This window comes from Mesoplodon mirus, assembly GCF_964341445.2.
Source record: "Mesoplodon mirus genome assembly, chromosome: 3".
Taxonomy (NCBI): domain Eukaryota; kingdom Metazoa; phylum Chordata; class Mammalia; order Artiodactyla; family Ziphiidae; genus Mesoplodon; species Mesoplodon mirus.
Genome location: NC_138978.1, coordinates 5,884,801 through 5,901,612, shown reverse-complemented (window position 1 = coordinate 5,901,612; position 16,812 = coordinate 5,884,801). Strand labels below are relative to the sequence as shown.

General features: G+C 46.8%; 1 protein-coding gene across 2 annotated transcripts; it reads right to left on the bottom strand.

The window, feature by feature from the left end:
• Window positions 1–386: 386 nt before the first annotated feature.
• Window positions 387–16,452, bottom strand: PARK7 (Parkinsonism associated deglycase). 2 transcript variants are annotated; one of them, XM_082615297.1, is made up of 7 exons: window positions 16,350–16,452; window positions 15,147–15,264; window positions 13,638–13,739; window positions 11,787–11,846; window positions 10,865–10,934; window positions 7,102–7,188; window positions 387–756 (listed from the first exon to the last, which is right to left on the bottom strand). In XM_082615297.1, exons 2-7 carry the CDS (start codon window positions 15,234–15,236, stop codon window positions 596–598), a joined length of 570 nt encoding a protein of 189 aa, XP_082471423.1. In that variant the 5' UTR covers window positions 15,237–15,264; window positions 16,350–16,452; the 3' UTR covers window positions 387–595. The 2 variants fall into 2 exon arrangements, with proteins under 2 accessions (XP_082471423.1, XP_082471422.1); XM_082615296.1 differs by having other exon boundaries at window positions 16,259–16,398.
• Between the last annotated feature and the right edge of the window lie 360 nt (window positions 16,453–16,812).

Below are 16,812 nucleotides of genomic sequence, written 5' to 3'. Positions count from 1 at the left end.
GGCTCGCAGGGTGAAACAGCCAGGTACTGTTACCCAAGGAAGGGAGGGCAGGCTAGGCCAGCCTTGGGAAGTTTTCAATTCCATCTCAGGACTCTCTCTGCAACGGGAGACGAGGGATCAGCTACAAAAGTTCACCAGTGCAGCCAACCTCGCTGGTATTTTTTAGTCGCACATTAGAGATACAGTGAATGAACGGGAGAGAAGTCACAAGCCTCACATGCCTTTTCAATCTCTGTTTTACGCTTTTCCTCCCTGCTGTGTAAAATGCGTTTCCTATTCATTTATTTCAGCAGCTGTATCAATAGCTAAGAGCTGCAAACGAAGCTGATCATCACTTGGTTTCACACAAGAAAACAGAGACCAGAAGTAAAAGAAGGAACCAGCAGTAGTTTTGCTAAACGCCCCATTTATTCTGCAGTCAAGGTTCAGAAGTGTGGGGACACAAGTGCAGGCTGAGGAATCTCTGTGCAGCTGTCACGTCACAGCCACACTTGAGGGCGGATGGTGATGACGGCGCCTCTGCACAGTCATCCCCCTTCTTTTGTTTAAAGCGAACACGGTGAGGACGGATTACCCATCAGCAAACCTCTCTGCTCTAATCTTTAAGAACCAGCGGGGCCTTCACTTGTTCGGCCACCTCCTTGCCGGCCAGCGCCTCGACAATCGCCAGAGCAAACTCGAAGCTGGTTCCCGGCCCCCGGCTGGTGAGGATCAGGCCGTCCCTTTCCACACGGTTCTCTGAGTAGCTGTAATGACCTTCGAAATAAAAACAAAAAAGGGTTACGTCCCAATGGGCTGTGCCGGACAGCAAGGAACACCACTCAGCAGTCCCATTCCCTTACAGCAGTGCTACTGGTCTCATGAAAATTGAAACAAGCACAAGCAAAAACCCCAGGACAACAACGAGGTGGCCAGTCGCTGGCCTCCCTTAGGCACTCCCAGCTCTGGAAGCACAGCGGGAAGATACCGAGGCCGCCGCGCACAGCAAAGAGCAGGAGAAGCGGACAACTGCTGAAATGAAGCGTGTGAACACATGTGACTTCAACGCAGCTGCATAAGACCTCGTATGTGTGCAGGGGACGCCGGAGTGAACGCTAAGCACTCACGTTTCTATTCCACAACACACGCAAGTGTCAATTCTGTGAAATGAAGGGTAGAGAAGACGCACCCTAAAGTATGACTGCAAGAGTTCAGGAAATGCCACCCCAAGATAGGCTGCTTTGGTAGACGGATCATTTTGAGCTGAAAGCACTTGAAACACAGCACAGGCAGGAGAGGGAGTGGCTTCCTCTGAACCTCCTTTCCTGCCTAAAGACAGAGCATCCAGAAGGAGCTCATCAATCCCCTCCCGGGAGTCTCATCAACCAGGAGAGGAAACCAGAAGTTGACACCACACCCAGACAAACTTTGTCACAAACTGTCATTCCTCCCATCTACTCTTCGAAGGGTCCCTTCATCTTTCCTCAAAGCCAATTATGCTCCCCTGAGAGGCCTACTTCCCCGTCCCCTTTCTCTATTAGGATGGTATTTAAGCCAGAATTTTAAACCATCTCCGGGAGTTACTCATTTTTCCCTGGGTATCTCCCATGTATACATGTTAATAAACTTATTTTCCTCTGGTCAATCTGTCTTTTTTTTTTTTTTTTTTTGCGGTACGCGGGCCTCTCACTGTTGTGGCCTCTCCCGTTGCGGAGCACAGGCTCCGGACGCGCAGGCTCAGCGGCCACGGCTCACGGGCCCAGCCGCTCCGCGGCACGTGGGATCTTCCCGGACCGGGGCACGAACCCGTGTCCCCTGCATCGGCAGGCGGACTCTCAACCACTGCGCCACCAGGGAAGCCCCCCCACTTTTTTTGTTTTTCTTCAGGGGTCTCAACTAAGAACTCAGAAGCGTAGAGGGAAAATTACTTTTCCTTCCCTACAAAATGCTGGAGGAGAGGGGGATGAGGCTGACCTGGTGTTGAAGGTAGAAACCACCTGTGATGCCGACTACCTAGGTAACGCGCACACACGCTCTCTGCTGCCTCAAAATCAAACAAGCACACACTACACACGGCGGATCGGGAGCGGGGAGAGGGAGGCGCGGAGGGAGAAACCACACTCACTTGTCGGGGACTACTTTCCTTCTGCGGCCCCAGTTGGCTGTATGTGCTTCTCCTATATTCCCAGAAAGTAAACGATACCGCCTCCAGGCAAGTCTCAGGGCACGAAGCTGGGATTCCCTGCACCAGCCCCCACAGCTCTCACCCTGCACGCCAGGCAGGCGGTCAGCAGACCCTCCCTCCGCGCGCAGCACCAGTGCCCCACGCGACCTGCCCCACCGCCCTCTCCCGCCTGGAGCTGCTGCCGGGCACACTGCACTCTTTACGGCCCCACGAGGGGTCCGGGCTGCTCCCTCTGCCCAGGAAGCTCTTCTCAGCGACTTGCTCTTTCAATTTCAGCATCAGCACCAAGCCCCTAGAGAGGGCACCTGTGACCCCTCTCTAGACCAGGTCCCTCAGGTCACTCCATCACAGCCAGTGCCCTCCCAGCGCCGAGGAAACAGTCTGTCTCCTGTTTACTGTCTATTCTGTAAAACGCTGAGCCTTCACCTGCCCGTCTGGCCCAGGGTATTGATGGCACCAAGCGGGTGCCCCCGAGTACCAGGTAAATGAAAGAATGAATGACGCTCCTCCGCCTGCTGCCTGACTGCAGGACCCCTGCGTCCAGCCTCCCTGCTGGCTGCCGTTCCCTCCACACTCAGCACCACCAAAACGGGAACCTTCCCGAAGCGCACATCAGAGCACGCCCAGTGCCCGCAGGAGAAGCCTTCGCCAGCTGTCTCCAGCACCCTGAGGTGACCCTGAACTCCACGTCACGGTGCACAAACGCCAGGGCCTGGCCTGCGCACAGCGACCGGACCGGAAGGAACCAGAGGGGAGACGGAAGCAGCCGCATCCAGGCGGGAGCAAACGGTACCTGGACGGGACAGCGGCAACGGACAGGAAACGAAGGTCTGAGATGTACCCCGGAGGTCAAATGCCCAGGCCTTGGGGACAGACTCGATGTGGAGAGACATCAAGGGTGACTCCCAGCCGCCTGTCTGGGCAACCGGGTGGTGGCACCACTCAGCGACGTGGGACACGAAGGACAGAGGGTCCTCTGTGAGATCCCGCCACACCCAGTCCCGCAGGGAGAGCCGGGCACGCAGCGCACACACCGCCTCTGAACCCCTCCCCTCCCCTCCCCCACGCTCAGTGCAGACCTCCTGCCAGTCCCCCCCACCCCCGCCCCGAGAACACCTGATGACCTGGCTCTATCTTGTTCCCTTTTCTGTTCCCAGAGCCTAAGGAAGAGCTCAGGAAATGCCTGTTCAGTGAACACATACAGAAAAACGTCTCCTGGGACTTCCCTGGCGGTCCAGTGGTTAAGAATCCGCCTTCCAATGCAGGGGACATGTGTTCGATCCCTGGTCAGGGAACTAAGATCCCACATGCCGCGGGGCAACTAAGCCCGTACGCCGCAACTACTGAGCCCGTGCACTGCAACTAAGACCCAACGCAGCCAAAACAAACAAAAAAAAGAAGTCTCCTGAGCAAGATGCTTCTGCTGCATTAATGAGCTATAGAAACCACGTCCTGATGCTCATGTCCTTTCCAAGTGGATGAATAACACCTTCAGTGATTTATGTCTTCCTAAACCTCATTAAAAATCACGTCACCCACTGAAATAACTGACTACAGTAAGTGAAACATTTCCTAGTTACACTTTTTTAGAAGAAAAGAGGATTCCTGGTTTGAGGGCCAGAGGTTTTCCTAATCTAACCTCATTTCCTGATGGTTAAAGATCATTTTAAATGCTGAACTAGAAAACTGGCTGGGCTGGGTCTCCTGGAGCTGAGACGGACAGGTCAGCGGGAGGCACAGCTCTAAACGGTTCACTTAACAGCCTCTTTGTGGGTAAAATATTACAAATACAGCCTGAACTGGTTAAAGATGTTTAAAGGTTCCATGTTCTCAGAATCTCAACCAGGAAGAGCAAAAGGTCTACTTACGGACCACCTCCACCTAGTGGCGACAATGAAGAAAAACCCCTGCGCACCAGCCAATTCCCGGCCAACCCGCAGGAGGCATTCATTCCCTGTTAACTTTAAGCAAACACTCCAAAGCCTCTCTCAAAGCCCAGAGATGAAGCACCTGGGGAGGCCAGGGGGCAGGGGGCAGCAACTAACGGCAGCTTTTACCTGCACACCCATCACCTACATGGTCTGGGCGCCACAGGTGGAGGAGTCGCCAGAGACAGGGCATCCCAGAGATGCCCCGAGATATTTACTATCTGGCCCTTCAAGGAAAAGCCGCCGACCCCTGAGCACAGCAGTTCTGGGTTCAAATCCAGGTCTGCCATTCAGTAGCTGTTTGACCTCTCGGAGCCTCCTTTTTCTCTTCTGTAAAATGCGGATGATACCAACCTAACAGGATGATTATGGGAACCCAACCAAACCAAACGACAGCACAAAATGGCGGTGTCATTACTGCAGACATGGCCGGGTAGGGGCAGCCTGTTCGCTGCGGCGTCCCCAGCACTCAGCCCAGAGCCAGGCCTGCTGATCTCAACACGGTGTTCACACGAGGACGAGACAGAGGGCCCCCCGGAGGAGACATCCAGGAAGCGATTACAGCTCCACCTCTCAGAACGATCTGAAAGGGGAGAAACTGCCAACATTCTTCTCTTACAAGAGGACTTACGTGTAAGAGGACAGAATGCAATGCTGGTAACTTAGGCGTGTGGGGGGCCTCACCAGGACAGAGGCGGGGCCCCAGTTCCGGCCTGGCTCCAACAAGTGGCCTCGCCTCCCCAGGCGAGGTGAAGCCAACACCTGCCTTGCTGGGCACCGGGGCTGCAAGGCTTGAGATAGCGTGCAGGAATATACCCTGTAGGTGCCCGAGAGTTAACGATCTCATCTTTTTGTACTTCTGATCCGCCTCAACTTCCTGAGGCGTTACAAGGAAAGAGCCACAAAGATACATGTGCAGATAACGGGGAACATGTTCCACTCCTTCTTCCTTCTCATGTGTCGTAACTACTAAAGGAAGCCCGATTCTGTTCTTTCTAACCCTCCAAAACCCCTCCATTAGCTCAAAGTAAATTAAATCCCTACACTAAAAAGTGCCCAGAAACCAGAGCCTTTAAAAAAAAAAATCAATTTTCACACAGATGGTTTTACTGACAACTTGGTATCTTTCTGCCAACTAAAATCATAGATTTTTCAAGAAAATACTACTTTGGATCAGATTTAAGAATATGCAGAATCTGCAACACCGAGAGTGAACCCTGACATAAACTATGGACTTTAGGTGATGATGACACATCAGCGCAGGTTCATCCGACTGTAGCAAAGGCACCGTCTGGTGGAGGAAAGGAAGCTGATGGTGAGGGGGATGGGGTGGGGTACTGGGGGTTTAGGGAAACGCTGTACTTTTCTGCTTAATTTTGCTGTGAACATAACACTCCTCTAAAAAATAAGGTCTATTAATCTTTTTAAAAAGGCAGTGAATGAAAAATGCATCACTTTACTTTGTGATGAAAGCAACAACATAAGAAAAAATTTACTTGCCCTACTTTTAGTTCAGAATAAGTCCAGAGGAGAACAGAGATAGACAAGAAAATCCATCAGTCGCGCAGCTGTTTTCAAATCCGCTTTTGATACTATTAGTCTTTTTTTTTCCCCAACATCTTTACTGGAGTATAATTGCTTTACAACGGTGTGTTAGTTTCTGCTGTATAACAAAGTGAATCAGCTGTACGTGTACATATATCCCCATATCTCCTCCCTCTTGCGTCTCCCTCCCACCCTCCCTAACTATTAGTCTTTTTATTTAGCCACTGGTTTTTGGTTGGTGGGTGTTTTAAACGGAGCCGGTCACTCGGTCTCCCCGCCGACTGAACGCCAGTCGAGCCACTTTTGGCTTCTAAGTGGGAATTTGTTATTCCCTGCACTTATCCACACCAGCGTAATTCTTCTTTCTCTCTGCATGTTCCAGGGTCTCTGCCTCCCTGTGATATGCACTACAGGGACAGGTGGCAGAGGAAGATACCACCTGACAAAAGACACTACCTGGTTGGTGCTCTGAATGTCACACTGAGCAGCAGTGGCTACACAGTTGTACATCCAGGAGCTTGCTTACATTGTTTTGCTGTTAATTACACACTGCCTCATGTTTTTAAATTTGATGCACATGTCTCTGCAAACTGTTAACTCTTGGAGGGCAGAGACAATGATGTGCTTTTTAAAAATAATCTCCAAGTGACAAGCAACAATAAGACAATTTTTTTAAAAGTTGATAAATTACCAAAAAAGGTTACAATATTAGGTTAAAAAAGCAAGCTGTAGAATATACTTACTAGATCTCATGTGAGTGACAATATTAAACTGCAAAGGATAATGAGTATGTGCAGAGAAAATTCTAGAGTTTCACAGGAAAACTTAATAGAAGTTAAATCTGAAAAGTAGAAAGGTGCTGGGGAAGTTAGAGAGAAGAGAAACATCTCCTTTTACTTCACCCCTTTCTGTACTGTTTGCATTTTTTTTTTACCATGAATAGAAATTGTTTTCATGAAAATAAATGAATAAAAGTTACACATCTAGCTGATATTTATAAAAGAAGCCCATGAGGGAAGGAACAGGCCTGCCTGCCACCCGGGCCTCCTCTGGAAGAAGGGAGCAATGTCCATTTTACTTTGGATTGTGGGCAAAAGGGCACATTCTGAAATCGCTATCAAGGTTTAAAATTTACCCTCAGGCCGCTGGCAAAGTATTGAGTAAAAATACTAGTTAAACTGGCATTCTGCAGCAACTCCGAGCCAGGCCGGCCTTTGGCTCAGCGCCTGTGTCCCCGTTAGGGTGCATGTCTGCAGACCCACACCGTCAGGGGGCGCACACGTAGACACCCACACCATTGGTCCGTCTCTCTCACTGAAACACTTGCAAAGAAAGTGAGGAACACATCACACCCCAACCCACAGAGAATCCCTATGTACTACTGTCTACCAAGTGGGAGACAATGCTATAGCACAGCTTTCTGAGTCGGTCTTTTGGCACATTACAATATAAGCGTGTACTTACTTCCGTCCATCATTTTGTCTTTAGCAAGTGGGTGTGTTGTAACTTTGCTTCCAAAACCTATTTCATGAGCCAACAGAGCCGTAGGTCCTAAAAAGAAGATGAATAAAAAGACGTAAATGTAGACACAGAAAAACCCATGTTTTAAAAATCGCAGCAGCAAAAATATTCTTCAAAATCAGGGGCTCTTACCTAAAATATACGTATGATTCTGAAACTAAACACTTCTCAGTATGAGAGGTAAAGTATGTCTATAATAAACCATCTGCTGAGCACATGCAGCAAAAACGTACAAACTTAAAACACATCAATAACCATTTAATCAAAAATACCTACTTTTATAGCCGAGGAGCAAACAGATAAATAGAACACGCCCCCTCGAGGGACAGCCTGCATGTGTAACAGGGGTACAAAGGAGGGCGAGACCATGGAGGGCAAAACATCCTGACTTACCCTTTGCAGATGGAAGATTTAGTTACACATGAAAGGCAACTAGTTCTCTCTGAACCCCTGGGCTTGGCTGCTATTTTACAGACTAGTTTTATTTTTCTACTTGAGAATGAAAAATTAGCACTCATCCATCTGTCTATCCAAATGTATCAGGTAGTAGGATTATTCAAATGAACGGGACACTGTCCCACCCCAAAGGAGACACCTGTGAAATGCCCGCGTCTGAGATACAAAGGCACTGGCGTTTCTGTCTTACAACTACGCACTTAAGAACCTGCACCAATGCCCCCTGTGGTCCCCTACATGCTCCCTCTTAAAATGAAGGTTAAAAAAAAATATGCTGGTGCTAACTTGAGAGTTTTATGAATGGTCAACTTCACGGATAATCACAAGCATATTTTGTAGGTAACAGTCCTCAAATAGGGACTAAGACAAAAAAGGTTTTATACCTTTGTTATCTTAAAACTTTTAGAAAAGTAGTTTTTCTACCCTTTTCCTCTAAGCCACCAAAAAATAACAAAAGAAAAACTTTCTAAGGCCTAATGTCACACCTAGAAAAACTTCAGAAGAGCACCGCGGCCTTCTAAATGGTTAGTGCACTGTGGTTAACGTCCCAGGATGGACTCTGCACACTTTAACTCCAGCAAACCCAAGCACTTGCTCTTATGACCTTTCATTTTACAGCACCGTTCCAAGGATAAAGTGGTTGTATAACGGACCTACCTACAGGCTACTCAGATCTTACCTGCTACTAACAGGAAGATCAGACAAACGATACGTAATTACATAAGCTTTCTCTCTTAACGTCAGGTGTCAGTTCCATACCAAGTCCTCATTTATATCTTAACTCGAAAGCCTCTTAAATATACTTGACGCCCCCTTCCTCCTTACTTGTATGCTGCATATGAGAGCTATGTTTGGTAGCAAATCCTAAGAGTGTGTGTAAAAATTGAGTAATTATCTCAATTTTTATTTGATGTGTTCATGAATTACCTTTAATTCTTATTTTGTAAGATTTTAAGAAAAAATAATTTCCTACATCATATATTTTAAAGCAAATTTCAAGCGATGACTGACCGTACATGAGGACAGCAGGCCACACAGCAAGCCAGGCATATTTAGGCTGCTCCCTCCAGGTGACAAAATGGCTGCCTATAACATTAATGACTGTACGGTAAGCTCATAATTACTGCTTGCCGGGGCTTCAGAATCCTAGCTGGAAAACTCGAGGGGATACTTAACTGCTCCTATTACTTGAGATTCCGGTGGATGAAACGTGGCCGAGTCTGCATCAGGGGTCCAGCTCTGAGCAGCGAGCAGAAGGTTCAGGGAACAGAGGGTACAGTGGACAGAATCGCCTTGGGAGGCCCAGAGGCGAAAGCCAACAGCGCCACCGTGTGGTGACGTACAGAGGGAACACCAGGTCCCACGACCGCCCCCAGCTTGCACCTGCAGCCCAGCGCTTGCCCGCACACAGCCTGCTCGTCACCTCCAGGCTTCCTTCCCCTGCCCCACGCAGAGTGAATCTCGTTTTATTTTCTTCTCAAGACAGCCTCCCTCCCAATTTCTGTCTCTCCCATTCACTCCACATTAGGGGCTAAGCTAATATTCCTTCAGTTCAATAAACCGTTCCCAATTCCTAGCTGCGACATTTAAGAATCATCTTGTTCTCATCTGCTGATTTAAACACCCGGATGTCTCCCATCACTCGTTCCAAACGCCATCACGCTTCTCCTACTTTGTGCAGCACCCAGTGGGGCAGTGCCGGACATTCAACAAGACAACAGGTCACTAGCTCCGTTCACTTTACCATGTGGATGTAAATGACGACAAGGCCTGTGTGCCTTAGCAGCGTGGGATTCAAGTCTGCCTGAACACAAAACCCTGAACCGGATGTGGCTGATAATTCTGCTACTGTGGTGACACAAAATGACAAACTGATACGCGCTTTTTACTTGCAACACAGTCCTAAGAGGACAAGCCCAGCCCAAACCCTTCCCTCCTTCCTTTAGGTGAAGCGCTGAGAATGAGGCAGAGGTGAGGGGCAGCACGTGGGGGTGGGGGGTGGGGGGTGGACTAAGCCCTTGCCTGAATGACGGCACCTCTGTCTTCCTCCACAAGGAGGGCTGCAGCTGCTTGGGCTGCAGCGTCCTTCAGCAGAGAGAAATCCCCGAGCCCCAGGGCAGGTCAGAGGTCAGTGCTGACCGGAACCGAAGGACGGGGCTTGCCAGGTGGTTGCCCCTCAGTCCTTCCCGGTCTTTAATGCGGAGGTTCTCAAACATTTAAAGGGGTCTTCGGACCCCTTTAGCTATTATACGAGTTACATTTATCAATATCTGCCACGCTAGAAATTAAAACCGGGACAGGTTTACAACATAAGAATCCTCAAGCGCACAAGCCATGCCTGAATGGTGACATCGTCATACTCTGATGTCACTCCTGCGAGAATAAGAAGGAAAAAGGCAAATAATGTGTTAATAGTATGTGCTTTGCCCTTACGAACCCTTTCAAAAAACTCCGAGAACCACTGCTGTAATGCAGTCCCCAGATCCCCGGCCTATGACTTCTTTTAAAAAGTCTATTGTATTGAAGAGAATATCAACGCATCATTTTATTTAACCATCCATACATTCATCTCTTTATTTGCTCTTTTTGACAAGCGTTTAATGAAGATCTATGAATAAGGAAGGCACCTGCCAAAACTACACTATGAAGAAAATGCAAGATGGCAGAATATCATCTGATATTAGAGCAGAAAGGATGGACTTTAAAATGGTATCAAAAACCAAAGTATTACTAGGTTTCAAAGATGTGGAGACATCGACAAAGCACCACCAGCCTTACTCTAAATTAAGTGGCAGAGAATACAGTACCTAAGACCCAGCACTGAACACTGGGGACCAGGCAGGAAGCCCCCCAGGGCAAGCACAGGGCAGAGCAGTGACGCTACGCTGGCCCAAGTCTTGCCGCCCCTGTGCGGGCAGGAGTACTTCCTGGCACGGGGATTTGCCGTAAGAAGCTGTTTACTGAGTGCCAGAGGGGCCACGTTCTCCTGCAGGTCCACCAAACAGGGAAAACACTAAGTTTCACAGAACGCAGACCAAAGGCAGGGAGAGGCAGAAAACGCAACTGTAGTAATTTCTGAGATGCCATCAACCTCAGGCCCCAAACTAAATACACCGATACAGATGTCCTTCACGCCTCAGGAAGGGGAAGAAATACTGGGAACACGATCTTGTAATTAAAGACGACCCCGTCACCTATTTTTTGAAGAAAGCCAACAACACACTTGAACACAGGACGGCTCTGTACTTACCCGCACAGATTGCGGCGATGAGGCCCTTCCTCTTTTCTTGTTCCTTCAGGACCTCCTTCACAGCAGGGGACTAGTCAAAGAAAACCAAAAACACAGCAAGCTGTCGTTAAGCTGCAGCCAATCTCTGGCTGGCAACTTTGGCAGAATCTGATTTTAGCTTAAACCACAAGATCTTCCATCTATTTTTCAACAATACTGCTAAATCATCAATATAAAAACTACCAAATTCGTAGTGTTTCTACATCCTTAAACCCAATCAAGGCATTATAAGAAAAAGGTACCCTTTTCTTAAAGATGTTTAAAGATAAGAAAAGCAAGTTCCCTTGGGCATATTAACCCTTGCCATTTTGTACTCTAGGGAGAAAGGCACAGAAGGGAGGAAATGTGTTGTTTTGGGTGCTTTCAGACAGCAAAGCAGGGAGTGGAGCTCAGCAGTCCCAAATGCCTCATGAGCTTCTGTGTGCCCTGCCCCCGCCACCTCTCTCTCTTCTTCTTCCTGCAGGCTGACTCTTCACATAAGACAAAATGAAGAAGCAGCGGCTTCTTTTATGCCATTTTTCATTCAAGCTGGCAGCTCCAGCCCCCTGCGACCTCCCCAACCCCGATGGTTGAGTAGACAGCCAATCTCTTTATCTTTCTAGGCTTAACCCTTCACAAACACAAAATTAATCATTCTGCTGTGGTTGAGGGAAAAAAACAAGTAGTCTTACATTTGGACTGTATTCACAGAATCTGTTCATAACTGTTTCACCAATTCCGCTTACTTCCATAGTAAATGTTATTAGAAACGGTTTTTTTAAAATTAAGCTAGAACACCACTTTGTTAATTTCACCTTTTCCTGATCTATTCATAGCCTCCTTCCTGAAATATTTTAGCAGCAAACCCAGCAGAATACGAGACGCTGAAGCCCCCCAGATTTACCTGGGATAAATTCTGTGCACCCAGACCACCTCCTGGCATAACCACCACATCGTAAGGTCCCTGTAACAGTTCAAAAAATGAAAAAGGACGTGAAGATGTTTCACTTGAAGTGTGCGTTAAGCAGGAACACTTTCACATCAGAGCAAAAAGCTGTTCACAGAAGAACAGTTAAATTAGGGGGTTCTCTATGATGGGATATTGTAACTAGTAAAAAATGCAGAAAATCTGTATACAGTAACATGAAATGATGTCTATGCTGCAGAACTGCAAGCGTATCATTATCTCATTCCTGTACAAAGAATAAATATACACACGCATGTAGATGCATGTGTGTACACACCTCTCAATGCCCTCACGTACATATGTACAGTATACAGACACTCATGGACAAAGGAGATCACCAACTGAGGCAGGGTGGGGGGAGGGCGAGAACAAGAAAGGGACATTTAACGTTTGATTCTGCGTTTGTCTACACCGCGTGAATTGTTTTCAACTAGAATGTACATAGTAATAAATAACGAAAAACAAAACAAACTCTAAAAGGCACAAAAAGTTTTTTTTAACCTTATGAAAAATGGAACTTGGAGGATAAAAATGATGTAATATTTTAGTATCCCAGATACCAAAACAGCCTAGAAGTCTAATGATTTCAAACTTGCTGAAATTACAAATAGAAATTGGTTTAATACAATACCTTAAATTGTTAAAAGCTTTAAAAATTTAGTCATTAAGCAAATTATGAAATGAAAATTTACATTTTTAGTCCAACATATACTATTTAGAGTTACTTTTAAAGACTGTAAAATGTCCTATGTTGTTTTAAAACCAAGCAAAGCTTAGAACAATATTTGTGAAGTACATTATTTTTTTCACTCCTTTCAGAAACTGAACTAAACAATACCAGACACCATAGGACAAAAACGAACAGGGAAGGAATATTTACTTCTAGTCTCTCATTTTTAACCTGCTATTTAGAAAGTTTCAACAATTTATGTGAAATACCAATATTCTTACACTCCACAATCTAGCAAATAAATCTGAAATATTTGGATTAGAAAGGGATTTGACTTTTTCCTATGCATTTGAGAGTGAGGCATAGGGAAATCAGGCTCCAGGTTCCCCAGGAGGGCAGAGATGGCCGTCCATGAGAGGGCTCTGCTTGCTTTTCTGCCACAGCTCTGATCCAACAGGGTACAGCCTACACTCCTGTCACACCGGCCCCTGAAGCCTGAGCCCGGTGAAACCGTGTGCAAAGGTGTCTGGTATACGTAGTGGGGGTCATGCTTCTGAGGAAAGGGACCACAGCTCTTGACAGATTCCCAGAAGTGTTGGTCCCCCTCAAAAGGAAGAACCGCAATACTGAAAAAGTGACACAATTTCAGGGGACCTCTTACCCTTCCCTTAATCCAACCACAAATCAAGTATGAGTTGTTCCATGTAACATGAATCACACAACCACGTCTCTGTCACTGATAAAGGAAAGATAAGAAGTAGCTTTCGAGTAAAAAAGGAATGGGAAATGTCCACTTGACTCTTATATATTAAGTAACATAATTATAAGCAGAGGACAGGCTGCCTGTATGAGGCAGAACACTGATGAAAGGGTCCCGCCCATCCACCCACACTGAGCACACGTGGTATCAGGGACCTGCCAGGTTCCCTGGATACACAGTGGAAAACGGCAAAGTCCTCCACTTCCCAGGGCTTAGTTTAGTACCAAAGACGTCCAAGCAAAGTAACTTTCTTAAAATAAGTCTGTGCTAACAACAGTCTTAGATGTAGTCAAGAGACAGTTCAAGAAACTGATAAAGAAGCCAGAGGAAGGAATAATTCCAAGTATATGGAACAAACCTCTTTTTTTGCATCTTCTAGACTGGCATCAGGACAAATGACAACATCTCGGCTACACTGTACCGGGTCTTTTCCAGCCAGACCTGCAATGGTGACCTTAATCTAAGAGAAAGACATCATCACGATATTTAAGAACACTGAAACATAAATTTAGAGTAACATTTCCACAGCTGCCCTGTGTTTTAAAATAACTGGGCAGGAAATACTGCAACCAAACCATGCTGACCTTAGGCTATTAAGATGGCTAAATAGATTTAATCACTAGGTCTGTCCCAGTTTGCCTGTAACAGTATGAATTAAAGATGCTGTCCCAGCACCCTGTCTGCTTAGCGTCCTTTCTCCCACAAGTGTTCTGGTTTAGGTGATAAATTATATGATCATCCTATCAATAATCCACCTGGCAAAGTTGCTGTTGCCATTTAACCCTCCTGGTATTTTCTTAAGGTAGAAATACAAGTTAAAACAACGAAATACTACTCCGCCTTGCAAAAATTTACAAAGTTGACTGGAAATATTGGAAAAAATGGGAATTTTCCTCACTGCTGGTGGGCCCACATATTAGTACTTTGGATAGTCATTTGACAAAATCTAGTAACATCAACCATGCAACTAGCAATTCCTTTTAGGCATAGAGCCTAGAAAAACTGCTACACCTGTGAACAATGAAACCTGTACAAAAATATTACAGTATTAGAATGCTGTGAAACAATAAAGGAATGGATAGATTGGCATATTCCTACAGTGCAATACTAAGCAGCAGTTTTATTTTTTTTTATTTGACCGTGCCACGTGCGGCATGCGGGATCTTAGTTCCCCAACCAGCGACCGAACCCATGCCCCCTGCAGGGGAAGCACGGAGTCCTAACCACTGGATTGCCAGGGAATTCTCTACGCAGCACTTTTAAATAAACAAACTGGATCTATACCTTTACTACAACGTGGGCACTTCATTTAATTACTTTATTGTTTCTGTGCCTCAGTTCCTTCAACTGTAAAATGAGAATGGCAATAATTCATAAGGTTATAAAATGTAAAAAAGTTCATGTAAGTGCTTAGAATGATACCTACCACTCAGTAAATGCTATTTAAGCATTCACTATGGTTATATGCGTATATATAGGTTTATACCACAGACATGCAAAATGAGAACCACACTCTAATGCTACTTTAAAGATATGCATGGAATGGATCCACCTCACTGTGAGGACAGCAGTTACCTCTGGGGCAAGAAAGGGAAAGGGATTAGGGAAATTTACAAAGAGGGCTTTGCAATGCCTTCTTCCTTTAAAGCACCTGTTCTGCAAGGCACAGGTCAGAAAGAAATACAGCAAAATGTTAACAAGTAGTAAATGTGCACAGTAGATAAACAGGTGGAATTAGTCCCTGTACTGTCGTGTCCGTTTGAAATACTTCATAAAGTACATGGAACATTATTTTATTCAAAATGCCTTATAAAGATCCAAAAATGTTTTAAAGGAGAGGAGGGCTAGAAAACTCTGGGGGACATACTCCAGCTCGTCTCATGACATCGACAGGGATGACCGTCTCCATCTCCTCTGCCCCTGTAGCCAGGATGACCAGAGCTCTTTTTGAAGCCATTTTGATGTTGGATTTTTTAAAGATGTAACTGAAAAAAAAAAACAAAAGATTTTCGAAAAACTTTCACTGCGACTCTGTAAGAGCCAACTTCAATTTTAGGAACATTTTTAAGGAGAGTAACTAAGTGCCTCCTAAGGAAAAGGTTTTGATACACAAACACAACTGAACATGAAAAATGCATTTTAGATTAACACTGGTTTTCACAGCATTTCAATTGATGCTTTTTGAGATGAAAACACAGTAAGGTTGCCAACACGCTGGTATTGTTTAGATTTTCCTTTATCATGTTTTTAAAAATCCAATTTCTAATAATATATTGCAAATGAAAATTTCCAAGACACAAGTACATGGGTCTTTCATTTCACACGATGCGGGGGAGGTACAAAGCCGTCTTTTTTCAAGTACTATTTCACAGAGAAACGACTAAACTTAATTACCTGGGTGAGAAACGAAATACACTCTTTAGCAATTAGCTCCTGAGATTTTTTGGAGGGGATTTTTTTTTTTTTAGTTCCAATAACTGCACTAAAAATTCGGGGGAGGTTAACAGTGTTAAATATTTGAACACACTTTTTTTTTTTTTAATAACGGAGAAAAATGGTAATTCCCCCTCACTACGCTCAATGCAGCTAGATTCTCTCTTTGCACTTAGCAAACGCCGTTGTAAACGACGGCTGCTAAGCCAGGGTCTGAACAGTTTTTAGCCTATTCTCTTTCCGCAGTTTGTCTTCCGTGAACTGATCTTGGTAAAACGATGCTAACACACACAGGATTAACTAGCTCCCGGCTGGTGGGATGCTATGCACGCAAATTCTGGCAGCTTTAGCGTTGCTACTACGCTGGCGGCCTAACGGCGCCGTCTGCTTATCTCAGAAGGCCGCCCACTCCTCAAACGCTGCGAGACGCCGGCCGGGTCCGCGCCGCCTCCGGGACCCCCCGAGGGTCCAGCGGGCGGCCCGCGCGCCCTCGCCGCCCGCGGCGCCACGGCCTGCGCACACGCCGGGTTCCCCCAAGGCCCCGACCTGAACCTCGCCTCTTCCCAAGGACGCGGAGCCTCAGCCCGTTCCGGTGGCACCTCTACCCGGAGGACGACAGGGCCAGGACCGAACTAACCCAGGACGCACGCAGGCACGCAACCCAGCACGCACGCGCGCCGCCACGCTCCGGGCTCAGCCCCTCATTGCGCAGGCGCTTGCCGTCCGGCTTCTCATCGCCCCTCACTGCGCAGACGCGCGCCGTCCGGCCCGGCTCCTCAGCCTCGCACTGCGCAGACGCATGTCGTTCGCATCAAGTTACGTCACATCCGGCCGAACCCACCCTGGAGAACGGGGTGGGGGCACCTGCCCTTCTGCGTGGAGATTGTGCGCATGGGATTGATTCCATTTGGAACAACCGGCACCGCGGGAATCCTGTGGACTCACGTATCTTGCCGAAATCTCCCGCATCCGAGGCACGGTCCGGCGTGCCCCCGGCTCACGCTGAATTTAACCCGGTTTTTTTTGCCGCAGCCCATACGTTTTTTGCTGTGCCGGTCTGGAGAGTGCGTCGGCTTCCTTTAAATACGCATTTTCACAAA

Excerpts from the sequence above, each read along its gene's own strand:
- PARK7 (XM_082615297.1), bottom strand. The coding sequence starts at position 15,236 with ATGGCTTCAAAAAGAGCTCTGGTCATCCTGGCTACAGGGGCAGAGGAG. Across the intron at positions 11,847-13,637 it reads TAGAAGATGCAAAAAAAGAG|GGACCTTACGATGTGGTGGT; the intron begins GTTTGTTCCATA and ends GAACTGTTACAG. Across the intron at positions 10,935-11,786 it reads GTGCACAGAATTTATCCCAG|TCCCCTGCTGTGAAGGAGGT; the intron begins GTAAATCTGGGG and ends TTCTTTGACTAG.